The 20354-nt window shown below is 42.1% G+C and overlaps 1 protein-coding gene and 1 non-coding gene across 2 annotated transcripts in view; both read left to right on the top strand.

Annotated features, from left to right (window-relative positions):
- MND1 (meiotic nuclear divisions 1) overlaps positions 1-20354 on the top strand; it is a 53068-nt gene continuing 32714 nt past the window's right edge. The window contains exons 1-4 of the mRNA XM_049770865.1: positions 1-33; positions 580-645; positions 8790-8847; positions 9311-9459. Coding sequence (XP_049626822.1) covers positions 1-33; positions 580-645; positions 8790-8847; positions 9311-9459 — 306 coding nt within the window. The remainder of the gene's footprint in view (positions 34-579; positions 646-8789; positions 8848-9310; positions 9460-20354) is intronic.
- LOC126004845 (U1 spliceosomal RNA) lies at positions 9815-9978 on the top strand. Its single transcript, XR_007494085.1, has one exon. It is a non-coding gene; the product is annotated as a U1 spliceosomal RNA (small nuclear RNA).

Genomic DNA, 20354 nt, shown 5'->3' with positions numbered 1-20354 from the left:
ATGCATAAGATTTCTGATAAGGTATTAGACCAAGTAAGGTTTTTTGGGATGATGGTGGTATTGGGATCTGGGCCACATCTGGCTGTGTGTTTGGGAGAAGGGATTATATGCAAAGTTAGTGATTATGAATTAATAATAGATATTGATAAGGATACTTTAGTAGGATCAGGCTTACTCCTGGATCTGTGCTCAGAGATCACTTCTGATGGGCTTAGGAACCATATGAAATACCCATATTGAACCTGGGTCAGCTGTGTGCAAACTTTATCTGTTGTTCTCTCTGGCCCCTAAACCCAGTAGTTTTTGGTTGGTTGGTTGGTTGGTTGTTTGGTTTTGGTTTTGGTTTTGATTTTGGGCCTCATCTGGTGGCACTCTGATTATTCCTGGCTCTGTGTTCAGGAATCACTCCTGGCCATCTCCAGGGACAAATGAGAAGCTGGGATCAAACCCAGGTCATCGGTGTGCAGGGCAATCCTACCCGCTGTGCTATTTATTGCTCTGGCCCCTAAACCAAGTAGTTTTAAGTGCAGTGTTTTATTTTGAAGTATAGCATTTATTTTTTAATTTTTGTGCTTTTAGTCAAAGAAAAAAGGACTGAGTGTGGAGGAGAAGAGAACTCGCATGATGGAGATTTTTTTTGAGACGGTAAGTCATGTTCACTAAGATTTGAACATTTTACATAATTTTCTTCTTAAGTATGTATTATCCAGTGGTCGTAGTACTTTTTCAGTAGAGATCAACATTGGCCAGTTTCCTGAGAATGGATAAAATTCTGCCAGGATGTGAGGCTCTTCTGAGGAAATGGGGTGTGCTAGAGGCCTGTGCCAGCACATGGCGTCACTGCCATCCCTCACTCTGGATCCACAGATAGGGTATGCTGCTGGATTTGCTGGTGTCCGCTTTCTGGAAAGAATGATAATGGCTCACAGCAGCTGAATGGTGCTGTGATGAGAATGGCTCACAACAGCTGTTTCATTGCTTAGAACATGCTCTGGATAGTCTAAGCAGTTGGTGTAGGTCACTGATTTTTAGTTGCCGGGTTGCAGACATTTTCGGCCAGTGCATGAAATCATTATTGCTGCTTAACACTTGGAACGCCCGGATCACTTTTTAGTGGTACTATAAAAGACCATATATAATTATTATTATAAATACTGTTTTTTGTTTCTGTTTTCTCAACCATGAAATATTTATTTTATTTTTACCAGTCTGCAGACAGATAACATGTGGAAAAAAATCATCTAGCATAGGTGATCTGGCTTTATTTTTTAATTACTTTGTGGAGTTAGTACTGTTGGTATTCATATTCTTCTACAAATAAATACATCTGACACAGCCTAAGATCTGAACCCAAACATAACATAAACATGTATGCATTGAATTCAAACACAAGGGAATGACCTGAGCTGCAGGTAGGAGCATGTTTATAAGTGTCTTTAGTGAAAGGCATAGATAGGTGCTGGTGTATAGGCTTCTAATTCAATCCAGATGCTTGTGGCTGCCACTAATGATATGTTGAAGCCATGACTCCTAAGTGACAGTCCAGGTTCCTGGCTCTGGACTTATTTTCCTCACCATCTTGATATATGGTGGTTTTTTCTCCCCTGCCCCCCTCTCTCTCTCTCTCTCTCTCTCTCTCTCTCTCTCTCTCTCTCTCTCTCTCTCTCTCTCTCTCTCTCTCTTTCTCTTTCTCTCTCTCTCTCTTTCTCTTTCTCTCTCTCTCTCTCTCTCTCATAAATAAAGTTATAGCAGGGAAATACTTCTCAAAAATACTTACAGGCTGATGTAGGTTTGGGGGAAGAGATTATATACCAAATTAGTGATTATGAATGAATAGCAGCTAGTGATAAATAAGTGTTCCTTAGAATTTAGTATACGATATATTCTTTCTGCTTTGGGAGTCTTGAAGAATTTTCATGTTACTTAAAACAAATTAAAATAAAAATTAAGTTACCAATTTCTAACCTTAGCCCTGTCAATTAGGTCATTACTGTGGGCTAACCATTCCTCTTCTGGGCTTTGTATTTTAGGGTGTTTTTTGTTGGTTGGTTGGTTTGTCTTTGTATTTGTTTGTTGATTTGGCACCAATCCCTGTAGTGCTCAGGTCTTACTCTTTCTTTTTTTTTTTTTTTTGGTTTTTGGGCCACACCCAGCATTGCTCAGGGGTTACTCCTGGCTGTCTGCTCAGAAATAGCTCCTGGCAGGCACGGGGGACCATATGGGACACCGGGATTCGAACCAACCACCTTTGGTCCTGGATCGGCTGCTTGCAAGGCAAACGCCGCTGTGCTATCTCTCCGGGCCCAGGTCTTACTCTTTATTGAATTCAGGGATCACTTCTGATGGACTCAGAGACCTTAGGGGATGCTGAGGATCAACTCCAAGTTGGCTGTGTGCAAATCAAACACCCTGCCTGCTCTGCTATCGCTCCAGTCCCTCTCCTATGTTCACCACTTACTTAATGCTTATCATTTATTTAAACTCATTTTTGGGAAAACAAAATACAGCAGATTTGCTCAAACCATATCTTCATCATATAATGCCTTTTCTTTGTTTCCAGGTTAAAGACCAAACCTTTGACTTAAAAATCTTTAGCTTCATTTTAAATGTTACTTGTTACCTTCAAAGTCTAGCTTGTTTCCAACCTACTGACTATTTACATCAAATAAAATTTTAAGAAGCTAGTAAAATGGTAGAATAGTTTATAAAGTTAATAAGATAGCAATGATATTACTTGATACCTCAATTTTATAACCTTGATTTTTAGTAAAACAAGTAAAATTCTTGGATATTTTTACATTTTACCCTCTCTGTGTAATTAATCTCACAAAGATTCACTAAACTTCCTTGGTAATGAAGATTGGACTATCAGATTGGTGCTAATATGACTAGGAAGATAGCTTGATGAAGTTTGCATGTGAAGATAATGTTTACTCTGCTGGACTGAAATATTTCTCCTGTGTCAGGCTGTAGGAAGTTGGGCAAAATAGTGAGACGTACATTTTGTTCTCTTTTAGCTTGTTTGTTTATTTGTTTCTGGGTCATGCCCAGTAATGCTCAGGGGTTACTCCTGGCTTTGCTCTCAGAAATTACTCCTAGCAGTGCTTAGGGAACCATATGGGATGCCCAGGATTGAACCCAAGTCACCTGCATACAAAACACATACCCTACCCACTGTACTCTCTTTCTGACCTTTTTATGATATAGATATTATAGATATCAAAATAAACTTAACTGAGATTTTTTTTGTTGTTGTTGTTGTTTTTGGGTCACATCCGGCAGTGCTCAGGGGTTATTACTGGCTCCAGGCTCAGAAATTGCTCCTGGCAGGCACGGGGGACCATATGGGGCACCGGGATTCGAACAGATGACCTCCTGCATGAAAGGCAAATGCCCCACCTCCATGCTATCTCTCCGGCCCCCATATTTTTGTTTTTTTATTGATTTTTTGTTTTTATTGTTTTGTTTTGTTTTTGGGTCACACCCGGCAGCATACAAGAGTTACTCCTGGCTCTACCCTCAGAAATTGCTCCTGGCAGGCTCGGGGGACCATATGGGATGCCGGGATTCAAACCACTGTCCTTCTGCATGCAAGGCAAACGTCCTACCTTCATGCTACCTCTCCAGCCCCATGATTGATTGTTTTTTGGGCCACACCCAGCAGCACTCAGGGGTTACTTCTGGCTCTGCACTCAGAAATCACCCCTGGCAGGCTGGGGGGTCGGCCGCATGCAAGGCAAACACTCTATCACTGTGCTATAGCTCCCCTTACTGAGCTTTTTTGTTTTGTTTTGTTTTGGTTTTTGGGCCACACCTGGTAATGCTCAGGGGTTACTCCTGGCTATGCATTTAGAAATCGCTCCTGGCTTGGGGGACCATATGGTACTCTGGGGGATCAAACCGAGGTCGATCGTAGGCTAGCGCAGGCAAGGCAGATGCCTGGCTATGTGCTCAGAAGTCGCTCCTGGCTTGGGGGACCATATGGGACGCCGGGGGATCGAACCGCGGTCCTGTCCAAGGCTAGCGCAGGTAAGGCAGGCACCTTACCTCTTGCGCCACCGCCCGGCCCCGCAGATGCCTTAAACCCCTTGCGCCACCGCTCTGGCCCCTTACTGAGATTTTTGAATTGTCTCAAATAATATTAACAACTAGTGATCGAAATCAATGTTAGAAGCTTAAAGAAGTTCAATAGTAAATTTTTATATAAAGCTACTAATTGTATTAATTTTACTTCATATATTCATTCCTTTGTATACACAGAGATAATTTAAATTTACTTATGTAATAGGAAACAAATTCCTTACCGATGACATTTAGTAAGGACCTGAGAGCAATGATGCTTGATGTTACAGAACTAACACCTGAAATTTGGTTCTATTTTGGGGCTACACCTATGTTGCGTAGGGGTATTTCTGACCCAGTTTTAGGCATCACAGCCAGGAGTGATGGTTCCTGGGTTCTTTAGCTTCCTATATACAAATCATGAAGCTGGCCCTGTGAGCTCTCTCCCAGGCTCCTAATGTCTGTGTTGCCTGGCAGCTTTGTGACCTTACCCCAGTTATTTCCCGTTTCTTTTTCTTCATTTGTTAAGAAAGAGGAAAATAATAAGACTATGGGTTCTAAGATTAAACAGGAGAATCCAAGTAAATCATTACAATGCGTAGTCATAAGTGCTTATTTAAAAGTTGTTATTTCTGTGTGTCTACCATGGAGTCACACCCAGCATTTTGGTTTTTGTAAGAGCAAAAGCCAGGTGTGTTCATTGCTCTCTTATTATTTTTGTTTAATATTGGCATAATACTTGAGATCATTTTCTCTTTCACTTAAATTTAAGACTGTGCTTAAGTTGAGACAAGTTCCCTGCCCATCATTAACACAGCCTTGCCACTGAGGCCATCACTCTCAGATTTTTCTTGAATAAGCATGTACAGGTGTTTGTCTCCATGTATACATAGTCATTGTCAAAAGAATTTAAAGTTTGCAAATAGTCTGATTAGTTGATTTTTTTATATCAAATACATAGAAGCTTAAAATCAGTACTTTATTGCATGATTTTGGAGACTTTAAAATATTCTTATACATTCTATGACTAAAACCCAACTCTGAGCAATTCTGTAACCATGGTGCTTAAATAAAACAATAAAAAAAATTCTCCTTAGACAGTTTATATACAGCTGTGCAAAAACTGACTCACAGTCAAGCCTGATGTGTCGGTATAGTGCTGAGCACAGCTGCTCTCTGTCCTCCGAGGTACTGTCTTATCTTCCTTAATTTATTAATCAGTTATAGAGGGGAGCAGCCCCCTGAGCAGTGCTGAGACCACCTCTGTGGTGATTTGCCCAGTGCTGCTCTTCACAGGCAGTGCTAGGGCCCAGGCAGTGCTAGGGCCCAGTGGTGTGATGCTGCTCAGGCACCAGGGATGTAGGGGGCCACCAGGATAATGAGGAATACCCCCCCCCGCAGTGCTAGGACTTGAAATCTCGATGTGTGTTGCACCCCTAGAGCTCGAGCCACCATACCCCAGTTGGCTAAATCTTAAGTAGTGAGATGAAGCCAGTACTTTGTCATGAAAGATGAAAGAGTTCTGTGGGGGCGAGTGCCCAGGACTGAGAGTCTTTCCATAGCATTCGGTCCTGCTTGCTTTAGCCCACCTGTATCCATCCAGCCATCCTTGCTCCACCAGCTCATCTTTTTCTCTTTTCTTTTTTGAAAGGGAGTTTATTTCAAAGGAATTCTTTCATTTCTGTAATACCTGTCTTTTGTCAGGTATAAGTTTTATGAATACCATATTTTAGTATTTATTTTCAATTTCTTTTTTTTTTTTTTTTTTTTTTTTGGTTTTTGGGCCACACCCGGTGACGCTCAAGGGTTACTCCTGGCTATGCGCTCAGAAGTCGCTCCTGGCTTGGGGAACCATATGGGATGCCGGGGGATCGAACCGAGGTCCGTCCTAGGCTAGCGCAGGCAAGGCAGGCACCTTACCTCTAGCACCACCGCGCCGGCCCCTATTTTCAATTTCTTAATAGTACCCTTAGATGAGCAGAAGTTATAAATTTTATGAAGTCTCATTTCTATCCCATTGAAGTTTCCCTTTAAAGTGTTTTTTTTTGAAGAAATAGATCCCAGATTTTCATAACAAAAATTAGAATAATTTTGTTGTAATCCCTGAATAATAAATCTTTTCAGTTATTTCACTTTTGGGAGGAGGTGGGGATACTGTACTCAGCAGTGCTCAGGAACCACACCTGATACTCCGCTCCAAGGATCACAAATACTCAGTGCTGGCATGGGAACCGAGATCATGGCTTGAAGCTACATGCAAGGCGAGCATCTTTTTTTTTTTTCTTTCGTTTTTGGGCCACACCCAGCAGTGCTCAGGGGTTACTCCTGGCTGTCTGCTCAGAAATAGCTCCTGGCAGGAACGGGGGACCATATGGGACACTGGGATTCGAACCAACCACCTTAGGTCCTGAATCGGCTACTTGCAAGGCAAAAGCCACTGTGCTATCTCTCCCAGCCCAAGGCTAGCATCTTACTTACCTCTACTCTCTCTAGCTCAGGTAGCTCACTCATTTACGAGGCAGGGTACCCTACATACTTGTGCTCGGGGCTTACTCCTGTTCTTGCTCAGAGATTACTTTTGGCAGGACCCTAGGACCATATAGTGTGGTGGGGTTCAAACTCAGGTCAGCCATGTGCAAGATAAGTGCCCTACCTGCTATACCCTCTCCAGCCCTGTACAAGTTCTTTTCATGACTTAATTTGAGACTTAATTACATGAAGGGGGAGTTTTCAAAAGGAGTGTTTTCCTTTTTAAAATTTTCTTTTCTTTTGGGGCCAGAGTGATGGTGCAACAGTAGGGTGTTTGCATCGCATATGGCTGACCCAGGACAGACTTCGGTCCAATCTCCTAGCATCCTATATGGTCCCCCAAACTAGGAGCAATTTCTGAGCACATAGCCAAAAGTAGTAACCCCTGAGCATACCGGGTGTGGCCCCCCCCCCCAATTTTTTTTATTGAAACCATTATTTTTTACAAAGTCCTTCATAGTTGGGTTTCAGACAATAGTGAATCAGGGCCAAACTCACCACCAGTGTTCACCCCCCTCCACCAATGTTCCCAGAGAGTATCCCCTCAGCAGGCTCATTTAAAGTTCAGATAGTTTGAGTCTCTTGATTCCATTGTTGTTGACTTTGGCTTGGATATTTAGATATGTTCTTTTTAAAAACCACCAATGCATATGAGACCACTTGGCCTCTGGCCCCCATCCTTTCATATTAGTGTTTCTCTGCTTCCACTCAATTTCTTTCCTTCTCCTCAGTATACTCTGGGGCCTACTTTTTTTTGGTTTGTTTGTTTGTTTTTATGACCATAAGATTAGTTGTTTAGTATTTCTATCTGTGATATTTTACTTTGTATTTGGTGGATAGGCAACCTGTAAAATGATTGATAGGCAATCACTAATTTTATAATTTTCCTGTTACGATCACAGTGTCAGGAATGAAGAAATAGGTCAATAAGCTAAGCACGTTTTGTTTGAGAAAGGGATGAGTTCCCTTACCAGCACTGCATGGTCCCCTGAGCACACCAAGAGCAGCCACTAGCCTAGAACTGGGAGTAGCCTCAAGCACTTCTGGGTGTGCCCCACACTAAACTAAAAATTCCGATCACACCAAAATGTGAAAGGAGCTCAATATTTTCAAGTTGATAGTTGATTCATCATAATTAGATTTTATATTCATCACTAGGAAGTTTTATGTCTGTTCTTTAAAAGTATTATGTGTTTGCATAAAATCTATTCATTTTAAATTTTACAGAGGATATTGGGCCAGATTATTGCAAAGTTTCCTCTAGGTTTCAAATGCTTGCTGCTGGGGAGATATAGATAAATAATACAATGTAGAAATAGGCTGGAGAGATAGCATGGAGGTAAGGCATTTGCCTTGCATGCAGAAGGAGGGTGCTTCGAATCCCAGCATCCCATATGGTCCCCTGAGCCTGCCAGGAGCAACCCCTGAGCGCTGTCAGGTGTGACCCAAAAACCAAAAAAAAAAAAAAAAAAAAAAAAAAGAATTAATGCATGTAGGCCTGGGTTTGATTCTTTGCACACTGCTGGAAGCAACCCCTAAACTAGGTATCATCAGGTGCTCCAGAGTACCACAAGGAGTAGCCCCCAAACAAAAACATTCTCTTTTAAGTGATAAAAAATGCTTGATTTTAGGGGCCGGAGAGATAGCATGGAGGTAGGGCATTTGCCTTGCATGCAGAAGGTTGATGGTTTGAGTCCTGGCATCCCATATGGTCCTTTGAGCCTGTCAGGAGCGATTTCTGAGTAGAGCCAGGAGTAACCCCTGCGCACTGCTGGGTGTAACCCCAAAAAAAAACAAAAAAAAATTGATTCTAGGGGTTATTAAGTAGTAGAGCAATTAAGGCATTCGCCTAGCATGTGTCTGACCTGGGTTTGAGTCCTGGTGCCACCAAGCATTGGTCCTCCAAGTTGCTGAGTAGAGCCCTGGAGGCCCCCAGCACCATCAGGATGGCCTGGGCATCTCTGGCACTGCAGGATGAACAGCATTGCATCCTCTGGTTTTTGTAGCCAACTGACAACCTGGCCAGGAATTGCCTATGGGACCCCTAGACCTCCTGAACTTCTTGGGATCCATCCCAAAGGCTTTATTCTTTTGCATTGTTGATTTTTGAGCATAGATTTTTACTGGTGTTTTATGAAATTTATTATAAATACAAATAGTAAATAATAAATGCATCCCTTTTGAAACTCTTTATACAGAAAGATGTATTTCAATTAAAAGACATGGAGAAGATTGCTCCCAAAGAAAAAGGCATTAGTAAGTATCAAAGATGTGCTGGGATATATTGGGCAATAACGTAATCTTTTCTGTAATCATTTTTTACTTTATGGAAACAAAAGATTTTTAGAAATGAAGAATGCTTTCTTGTAAAGTTTCCACGTGCTCTTTGAGCCATGGCCATGTTTTTGACAATTGGAGTATTCTGGGAATAGAAGTATTTTTTAGTTTTGGGGGGTGATTATACCTATTGGTGCTCAGGGCTTACTCCTGCATCTACACACATGGGTCATTCCTGGTGAGGCTTGTGGGGTCAGATGTGGTGCCGCAGATTAAACCCAGGTTGGCTTCATGCAAGGAAGCTGTACCATCACTCTAGCCTGACATTATTTTAAAACCTTTCAATTATTATTACCAAGTCTTGATATATGTGTATGTTACAAGTACCCCCCCCCCCCGCTAAAGTATCTTAATGTAGATCTTTAAAAATCATCTCTTGTAGCTGCTATGTCAGTCAAAGAAGTCCTTCAGAGCTTGGTTGACGATGGTATGGTTGACTGTGAGCGGATTGGAACATCCAATTATTACTGGGCTTTCCCAAGTAAAGCTCTTCATGCAAGGAAACGGAAGTTGGAAGTTCTGGAATCTCAGGTAAAAATACACCACAGTTAAAAAATAAAAGATTTACTTTATAAGAATCAAGTTCTGGGCCCGGAGAGATAGCACAGCAGTGTTTGCCTTGCAAGCAGCCGATCCAGGATCAAAGGTGGTTGGTTCAAATCCCGGTGTCCCATATGGTCCCCCGTGCCTGCCAGGAGCTATTTCTGAGCAGACAGCCAGGAGTAGCCCCTGAGCACCGCCGGGTGTGACCAAAAAACCAAAAAAAAGAATCAAGTTCTACTTGATCCTCTTTTTACTTAGTTGTCTATTGATGATCTTTTTTCTGTGCCAGGGACTGTACACAGGGACCCATATTTGCAAAGGATATACATAGAACTTCATGCCTATACTTACCTGGCAGGGGAGATACCATGATCACGAAGGTGGTTTTCCCACTGTGAGGCTTATCCATTGCACTCTGGATGTGCTGACCCCTGTGATTACCCCAAATGTGGGAAACTCGGCTGCATAATTTGTGGTAGTGGGGAACAGCGTTCATGCTCTTTCCTGGAAAAAAAAAAAAAAAAAACTTCATGCCTGGCCATCCATTAAATTTTCATGTCTTTTTTTTTTTTATTATTATTTTTGGATCACATCTGGCAGCTCTTGGGTTACTCCTGGCACACAAGAATCGCTCTTTGCAGGCTTGGGGGACCTATGGGATGCCAGGATTTGAACCACCATCCTTTGGCATGCAAGGCAAATGCCCTACCTCCATGCTATCTCTCTGGCCCCAAATTTTCACATGTCTTATTTCAAACAAAGTCCAAAGATAATCTCTCTTTCTCCCAAAGAGTGCAAGAACATTACATGTTTTTACTTGGCATCTTCTTCAATATTCCATCTTATTATTTTCTAGCATGTTAATTTATTTCCTTCTTAACTTTTTTCTGAGAGTTTTACATGTGCTTACAGAAAAATTGATGGGAAATGCAGAACATTAGTAAACATTCCCCTTTATTATTTACATCTATTATTTGTGTGGTTTGTTATTATAAATTTACTTTTTTGGGCCACACCCGTTGACACTCAGGGGTTACTCCTGGCTATGTGCTCAGAAATCTCTTCTGCCTTTGGGGGACCATATGGGATGCCAGGGATTGAATCCAGGTTCGTCCTGGGTCAGCTACATGCAAGGCAAATGCCCTACGACTGTGCTATCATTCCAGCCCCTAAATTTACATATTTTAATGTTAAATAAAGTCTATGGTTTAGATTAGGATTCACTTTTTGGGGGGGAAGGGTTGGGTTTTGGGTCACACCCAGCAGCACTCAGGGGTTACTTCTGGCTCTATGCTCAGAAATTGTTCCTGGCAGGTTCTGGGGACCATATGGTAAGCCAAGATTTCAACCACAATCCTTCTGCATGCAAGGCAAATGCCTTACCTCCATGCTATCTGTCTGGCCCCTAGCATTCACTTTTTGTGTTATACTTCTGTGGGCTCTGAAAAAAAGCAAAATGTCATGTATTCAGCATTTGAGTCATACTTAACTACTTATATTTTTACTATGGTCATAATTTTTTCTTTTCTACAATAGTCTATGGTTGGGATTTTACAATATATACCTAGCCTTTTATTTTGTTGTTGTTGTTGTTTTGTTTTGTTTTGTTTTTGGGTTACACCCAACAGTGCTCAGGTGTTGGCTCAACACTCAGAAATTGCTCCTGGCAGGCTCGGGGGACCATATGGGATGCCTGGATTCGAACCACCGTCTTTTGCATGCAAGGCAAGCGCCTTACCTCCATGCTATCTCTCTGGCCCCAATATATAGCCTTTTGTTTTGGTTTTTTTTTTTTGGGGGGGGGGTTGTTTGTTTTTGGGCCACACCCGGTGACGCTCAGGGGTTACTCCTGGCTATGCACTCAGAAGTCGCTCCTGGCTTGGGGGACCATATGGGACACGGGGGATCGAACCGCGATCCATCCAAGGTTAGCGCAGGCAAGGCAGGCACCTTACCTCTAGCGCCACTGCCCTGCCCCTATATAGCCTTTTAAACTTAATCTCTTTTTATTTTTCCATGTCTTTTCATGACTTTATCTTTTTTCCCCTGAATAATATTTTATTGTTTGGATGTATCAGTTTATATATTTGGTCACTGAAGAAAATCTTGATTGCTTCCAAGAATATTTCATCTGCATTGTAAAGCTCATCATTTTTAATCAGCTCTTTATTGTTCTTGTATAAGATTGATGAATAAATTTTTATGACACAATAGTCAAGAAATGGAACTTAAGCTTTTGTTTATTAACTTATTTAGGGGAGGAATTCTTGAGAACATCATAGGAACATATTCCTCAGAATTCTTCTTAAGCTCTCAGAGCCCTGTAATAGATTGGGTTGTACATAAACAGGATGCTTTGCTGAGTGCACTTTCCTGAGTGTACTTTTTCAAATAGCCATATCTAATAAGCATTGCCTCCTTTGTTATTAATAAGGCACTTTGTTTTTTGTTTGTTTGTTTGTTTGTTTGTTTGGGGGCCACACCCGGTGACACTCAGGGATTACTCCTGCTCTGAAATTACTCCTCGCTTAGGGGACCATATGGGATGCCAGGGGATCAATTGAACCTCAGTCTGTCCTAGGCTAGCACGTACAAGGCAGACAGCCTACTGCTTGCGCCACCACTCTGGTCCCAACTTTGTTGAGCACTTTGTTGAATTATTGGTGTGATTGACTGGGAAAGACTCCTCTTCTTGCAACTAGGAGGTACAGGGGGAATCAATTCTGATGAATGATGTGTAAGTAGAAAACTAGTATAGCATCAGGAGATTGGAGGAAGTTGACACTTTCCTGAAAAACAAAGCCACTGCCTTCTTTTCTGTGACATGGAGATGAGATAATATTGTGACCTTAAGGGCCGGGCGGTGGCGCTGGAGGTAAGGTGCCTGCCTTGCCTGCGCTAGCCTAAGACGGACTGCGGTTCGATCCCCCGGCATCCCATATGGTCCCCCAAGAAGCCAGGAGCAACTTCTGAGCGCATAGCCAGGAGTAACCCCTGAGCGTCACAGGGTGTGGCCCAAAAACAAAAACAAAAAAAAAATATTGTGACCTTAAGGTTTCAATTGCTGAAAGATCTGATTGTAAATAATAGTAAGTCTAGGGGCTAGAGAGATAGAACAGCAGATAAGTCACTTGCCTTGCATGTGGCCAACTCAGGTTCAATTCCAAGCATTCCATAATTATTACCAGGAGTGATTCTTGAGCACAAAGCCTGGAGTAACTCTTCCACATCTCCAGATGTGGTCCCCAAACCAAAAAAAAAAGGGTGAGACTGGGTACCATGAGATTGACTCACTGTGCTAACCTTGGTCTGCCTCTTTCTGGACTTCATGTGTGTAAGAAAATTAAGCCCTGGGATACTGCAGTTTTAATCAAGTATTTAGTACTTCTGGGTGTATTCTAAGTAGGTAAAATTATTTTGGTAATTTTGGGTAATAGTAGATAAAAGAAAAAAGTTTATGTAAGTAAAAGTTAGATTTTTTTGTTTGCTTGTTTTTGGTTTTTGGGCCACACCCAACAGCACTCTGGGGTTACTCCTGGCTCTGCACTCAGAAATCATTCCTAGTAGGCTTGGGGAGCAATATGGAATGCTGGGAATCGAACTTGGGTTTGTCCCAGGTCGGCCGCATCCAAGGCAAATGCCCTACCACTGTGCTATCTCTCCAACCCCAGTAAAAGTTAGATTTTGTATTATCTGTGCTGTGTAACAAAGCTGAATGCCCCAAACATCATGGCATAAAGACATCCATGTTACTGTCTCATTTTCCGTGTATCAGGTACCCATCCTTGCTTAATTTGCTTACTTCTGGCTCAAAGTCCTCCATGAGATTGTAGCCAAACTGTTTGCCAGGGCTCCACTCTCATTCATAGACTCTTCTCTCTTTTTGCTTGCTTTGTTTGATTTTGGGTCACTCCTCGTGGAGCTCTGCATTCAAGAATTACTCTTGGCTGGCTCAAGGGACCATATGGGATGCCAGGTGCCAGGGATTAAACCTGGATTGGCTGTGCTATCGCTCTAGCGGCTCCAATGTGGTATGATATTTCTCTCTCTCTACTTCTCCCTCTCCCCACCTCTCTTGTTTTGTTTTTGAGCCACACTCAGTGGTGCTCAGGGGTTATTCCTGGTGGCCTTGGGGAGGGACCTTATAGGGTACAGGGGTTCAAACCCATGTGGGCCACATTTGCAAGGCAAATGTCCTACCTATGTACTATCTCTCTGACCACAAGATAGTTTTCTTCTGTTTTCTCAGTTTTTTTCCATTGGCATATGGATCCTTTGTTTCAGTGTAAGATAATTAGAAATAAAAGTGCTGTGAATATTCATCTACAAATCTTTGTAGAAACATATGCTTTCATTTATATTGAGTAAATACTTCAGAATGGAATGACTGGATCTATGGTAAAAGTATGTTTCTTAACTTTTTTTAGAGATTGTCAGTTGTTTTCCTCAGGGCTGCTGCCAGTTTCCAGCTCCAGCAGCAGTGTAGGAGAGCTCCAGTCCCTCCGCAGTCTTAGGAGAGTACTGCTCTGCTGTCCTTTCTGGTTATGGGGTTTGTGGGGGACACTTCCCCTGGGCCATTACATCCAGTAGTGTTTGTTATACGCATGTGGTATCAAGAGTCAAACCTGGCTTCCCATGCATGCCAGGCTTGTAGGCCAGTCCTTTGCACTGTCTACCCTGTCCCTCAGTAGAATTTAGTTTTTATCCTCAACTAATAACATTGAGCATCATTACATATGTTTATTTGTCATCATCTATTTTCATTGCTAAAGTGTCTATGCAGAGCTGTCTTTGTTAAGATGAGGTTATTTGTAGAAGGGGCTCATTCAGAAGGGCCTGATGGTTTGATGGCAGGCATGTTCTCAAAGAAAACCACTTAAACTTTCTCCCTTACCCCATTGTTTTGATTTTTTAATTTATTCTCTATATCTTCTAAATATTCTTCCATTCTCAGATCAGAATATGATTTTATATCTTTTTTTTTTTTTTTTTTTCAGTTTTTGGGCCACACCCGGCATTGCTCAGGTGTCACTCCTGGCTGTCTGCTCAGAAACAGCTCCTGGCAGGCACGGGGGACCATATGGGACACCGGAATTTGAACCAACCACCTTTGGTCCTGGATCGGCTGCTTGCAAGGCAAATGCCGCTGTGCTATCTCTCCGGGCCCTATATTGGTTATTTTTTATTTGTTTTGGGGGACCACATCCAGCTGTACTCAGGGCTTACTCTTGGCAGGCTCCAGGGACCATATGGTATGTCAGGAATTGAATCCATGTCAGCCATGTGCAAGGCAAGAGCCCTTGCTTGCTGAACTTTCTCTCTGACTCCAAGTATAAGACTTTTAGATGTCATTTGTAAAAGATTGATGGCTCTTAGCATTTGCTATAAAAATTTTTAATTCAGGGCTGGAGAGATAGCATGGAGGTAGGGCGTTTGCCTTGCATTCAGAAGGATGGTGGTTCAAATCCCAGCATCCCAAATGGTCCCCTAAGCCTGACAGGAGCGATTTCTGAGCGTAGAGCCAGGAGTAACCCCTGAGCGCTGCCGGGTGGGACCCAAAAACAAAACAAAAAAAAATTTTTTTTTAATTCAATTAAAAACAAAACAACCACATTGCTACATCACTGATTTAAACCTATTTTATTCTTTCACTGAAATTTGAGAAGGCATATCCTATCATATATGGTTCTAAAAATCACATATCTGGGGCCAGAGTGATAGCACAGTGGGAAGGTCTTTTTCCTTTCACAGAGCTGACATGGTTTTGATTCCCTGCATCTCATATGGTCCCCCAAGCCTGCCAAGAGCCTTTTCTGAGTGCAGAGCCAGGAGTAACCCTGAGCACTGTCGGGTGTGGCCCCCCACCCAAACAAAAAACAAAAAAAAAGTTAAGGAAAAATAAAAATCACGTATCTGTCTGAAGAAGTAAAAAAATCTTAAAAGAAATAGAAGTAGTTAGAAATTAGATATGAGGGGCCGGGCGGTGGCGCAAGAGGTAAGGTGCCTGCCTTACCTGCGCTAGCCTTGGACAGGACCGCGGTTCGATCCCCCGGCGTCCCATATGGTCCCCCAAGCCAGGAGCGACTTCTGAGCACATAGCCAGGAGTAACCCCTGAGCGTCACCGGGTGTGGCCCAAAAACCAAAAAAAAAAAAAAAAAAAAAGAAATTAGATATGAATCGTGCTAAACCTGGTAGGCCCTGTCTCTGGGCCCTAATTACTGGAGTCTTCTCAGCGTAGGGTAGTATGATTCACAGTACTGACAGTCTAGTCAGAACATGGATGAGAAGAAAGTTGTGTAGAAGCCCACTAAGACCTTTGGAGCCAGAGAGATAGCATGGAGGTAGTACATTTGCCTTGCATGCAAAAGAACAGTGGTTCAAATCCTGGCACCCCATATGGTTCCCCAAGCCTGCCAGGAACAATTTCTGAGCGTAGAGCCAGGAGTAACCCTTGAGCACTGCCAGGTGTGACCCAAAAATTCAAAAACCAAAATAAATAAATAAATAAAATAAAGCCCACTAAGACCAGTTAGCAAAAATAGTTGCACAGAAGTTGCACAGAAGTCCTAACTAGAACCTAACAGCAAATCTTCAGACAACAACTTCAGTAACTCTATTATGAGGTACATGATGTAAGAAATAATATATAAATGATTTTGTGCCTGCTAAAGGGATGGGGGTGGTATTTGAGACATTGGTGGAGGGAAGGTAACACTGATGTAGGATAGGTGTTAGAATATTGAATACCTAAAATGATTGTATTATAAACAACTTTGTAAATCATTGTGTTTAAATAAAGTTCCCCAAAAAAAATAATCAGAAGTGGGCCACTATCACAGCTTTACTTTTTACTAACTGTAGGGTTGGGGGGACTTTAATTCTTTAAGAGGAAACTAAAGACTCTATTTCTCAATTTGTGAAGGGCATCTCATTCCTAATTTAGAACTGTGATGTGTGAGGCATGTCACTGCATAGGCACTCACTGTGGTGGCCACAGATTTAGCCAAGTTAGGATTCATCCAGTTGTATAGACTATATGTTTAATTGTTTAGTTAGGAAAAGTATTTGAGTTTTCTCTGTCAAAACATTACTAAATACTGGAAGTAATTATGTTTTGTTTTGTTTTGTTTTTTCAGCCACACCCAGTAATGCTCAGGGGTTACTCCTGGCTATGCGCTCAGAAATCACTCCTAGCTTAGGGTACCATATGCCATATGGGATGCTGGGGGACTCGAACTGCAGTCAATTCTAGGCTAGAGCACACAATGCAGATGCCTTACAACTTGCACCACCACTCTGGCCCCTGGAAGTAATTTTTTTGTTTTTGTTTTTTTGTTTTTGTTTTGATTTTTGGGTCACACCGGCAGCACTCGGATTACTCCTAGCTCTACGCTCAGAAATCGCTGCTGGCAGGCTTGGGGGACCATATGGGATGCCAGGATTCAAATTACCATCCTTCTGCATACAAGGCAAATGCCCTACCTCCATACTAGCTCTCCAGCCCCTGGAAGTAATTCTTAAAAGGTAGAATTCAAGATTTGTGCTTGGGGCTGGAGAGGTGGCGCTAGAGGTAAGGCATCTGCCTTGCAAGCTCTAGCCTAGGACAGACCACGGTTCGATCCCACCCCCGGCGTCCCATATGGTTCACCCCAAGACAGGAGCAATTTCTAAGTGCACAGCCAGGAGTAACCCCTGAGCGTCAAACCAGTGTGGCCAAAAAACAACAACAACAAACCTAAGATCTGTGCTTTGTAAGAAAGAACTGGTGGGAACTAGAGGGATAGGACAGAAGGAAGTGAAGCATTTGCTTGGCATTTTCCACCCTGGTTTGATCCCTGGTACCCCATATGGTCTCCAAACAGTGCAAGGGTCACTCATGAGCACAGAGACTGGAATAACCCCTGAGCATCAATAGTGTCTGAAAACAAAGAAGGAAGGAAGGAAGAAAATTGTGTTGAAAATTAAATGCAAATATGTAAAAAAAAAATGAGGGAAGAGTGATGGAGAATAAAAATATTGCAAGACATGGCAAGATTTATGGAAAAGTTACTCAGTTCATGTTGAATTGAACCAGATTCCGAATTCAAGGTTATACTGAAGGATCAGTTATTCATCATATTGCCAAAGTAAAATGTTGACTTCCTTTGAGGTTCTTGTTAATTACTTCCAGATTAGACAGAGGGAGAACTCTTAATTTTCTTGTTTTTTCATCATTCTGTTCTGTTTTGTTTCTGCCAGTGATTCCAATTATGTATAGGAATGTCCAGTCTCTTGAGACTAGACATTCCTATAGTAGATCTGAAAATTAACTCAGGAAACGTTTTCTTCCCTCCCTTGCCTTTAGGTTCTATGTGGTGATCATTATTAAAGACAGTCAAAGCCTCATGCTTAAATTTATGTTTCTCTTTAATATTTTCTAAGATAGCAAACATGTCTTCAGCTCGGAGTAATAGTAATAGCTGCTTCTACAGATATTTTCAGTGTGCCTGCAAATCATGCATTATGCTAACTTTGGGAACAATATAAAAAATATGTAGTATTTCAAGTTGAGACAATTTATACTTTATTTTTATTTTATTTGGTAAATCAAGGTAAGTACCTTGACTTTTTTTTTTTAAGTTAACTAACCAGGAATCAAGTAATAGCACAGTGAGAGGGTGTTTGCCTTGTATTCTGCTGACCCAGGATAGACCTAGGTTTGATCCCTGGCATCCCATATGGTCCCCCGAGCTTGCCAGGAGCGACTTTTGAGCACAGAGCCAGGAGTAACTCCTGAGTGCTGCCAGGTGTGCCCCCCCAAATTTTAATAAATAAATAAATAAATAAAATTTTAAAGTTAATTAACTAATATTTATTTTTCTAAGATCAGTGCCAGATAGTCTTGGCAATGGATATTGAGTGTAGTCAGTGTGTAGGCCAAAGGTTCCCAAGTCATTTGGCATCATACTGCTTCCTTTAAAAAAAATTAGTCAGCATTCCCTGACAATTAACCTTCTTGGGGCCAGAGTGATGGTGCAGCAGTAGGGCATATGCCTTGCATGTGGCTGACCCAGTATGGACTTGGGTTCGATCCCTTGGCGTCCCATATGGTCCCAAAGCCAGGAGTGATTTCTGAGTGTATAGCCAAGAGTAACCCCTGAGCGCCACCAGGTGTGGCCCAAAATAAAACAAACAAACAAAGAAAATTAGCCTTCTTTACTAGAACAAGCAGAGTCTCCCTGGGACCTCATATTGTCTACTTTGGGAAGATGGCAGAGGTTTTTGTTGTTGTTTTAATTTTTGTTTGTATGTTTTGGATTCACATCCATCTGTGCTCTCATTACTCCTGGCTCCACACTCAGGAATTATTCCTCCAGTGCTTGAGGACCATATGGGATGCGGTGATCAAGCCCAGGTGTAGCCACAAGTTAGGCAGGCTTCCTACCTGCTTTACTATCTTCCCACCCCCAGATGGCAAGTTTTGGACACATCTATATGCTTAAGGGAGAAAGAAGTCTTGTTAGAAACAACTTAGGGTTATTCCTGGCTCTGCACTCAGGGATCACTGATGTATGTATCAGGGGACCATGTGGGATGCTGAGGATTGAATCCAGGTCAGCCATATACAAACAAGTGTCCTACCTGCTATTGCTATTGCTCTGACCTCAAGAAACAATTTTTCTTTGTGTGTGATTTTTGGGCCACATTCAGCAGCACTCCGTGGTTACTACTGGCTCTGTGCTTAGGAATCACTCCTGGTGGGCTTGGGAGACCATTATGGGATACTGGGCAATTGAACCTGGGTCAGCCGCATGCAAGAAAAATGCCCTACCCACTGTGCTATCACTCTGGCCATTCCCCAGAAACAGTTCTTTTTTTTTGTTTGTTTGTTTTTTGTTTTTTGGCCACACCCGTTTGATGCTCAGGGGTTACTCCTGGCTTGGGGGGACTATATGGGACGCTGGGGAATCGAACCGCGGTCCTGATCCTTGGCTAGCAAGGCAGACACCTTACCTCTAGCGCCACCTCGCCATAGTCATTCTAGTCATTGATTCTCACAAATGTGTGGAGAATAGGTATTGATAACTCCACAGTACAGGAAATGGTTAAGTAACTTGACCAAGGTAAATGGTAGAGGAAGATGCAGATGCAGGCTTGATGTTGTTATGGCCCTCGGTCTTGAGAACAGGTCAGCAACACTGGAGAGCAAATGCCTTCAGCACCTCATTGATCACCAGCCTGGGGAGATGGTGCTGTGCTTTGTTGAATGATAATGGGGAAGTAAGGTTGCAGCCATGTCCTGAGGTAGCATAATGTTTGATTGAACTTTATCAGAATCTATCATATCATAACCAACCAGCAGACAGTTGAAATTTTTCCTTGAAAATATTTTTAGGGCCCAGAGAGATAGCACAGCGGTGTTCGCCTTGCAAGCAGCCGATCCAGGACCAAAGGTGGTTGGTTCAAATCCCGGTATCCCATATGGTCTCCCGTGCCTGCCAGGAGCTATTTCTGAGCAGCCAGGAGTAACCCCTGAGCACTGCCGGGTGTGGCCCAAAAAGCAGGAAAAAAAAAAAAAAAGAAAATATTTTTAATATTTTTGTTGAGGAATGAGGGTGGGTTTTTTTTTGTTTGTGTGTTTCCTTATTTAATTGTTTTAAAAATTAGATTGTATATTTTAATGTTATTATGTTCTGAGATTAAGCAAAAACTTCTTCACCCCTCTTGTATATGAGTAAGATGCTATTAACGTTGCTGAGAATAATTTATGGTGCAGTAATATATTTCTGAAAGACTCATAATTATGTTGGGTAGGAGAAATGGTTGTTAAACTCGTTCTAATCTAAATAGCTGTCACAGGTGCGTTTCTGAAGCCTTTTCACATAAATTCATAACATTAATG

The sequence above is a fragment of the Suncus etruscus genome, chromosome 3 (genome assembly GCF_024139225.1).
Source record: "Suncus etruscus isolate mSunEtr1 chromosome 3, mSunEtr1.pri.cur, whole genome shotgun sequence".
NCBI classification, from domain to species: domain Eukaryota; kingdom Metazoa; phylum Chordata; class Mammalia; order Eulipotyphla; family Soricidae; genus Suncus; species Suncus etruscus.
The sequence above is the reverse complement of the archived record's forward strand: the minus strand, read 5'-3'. Positions and strand labels throughout refer to the sequence as shown.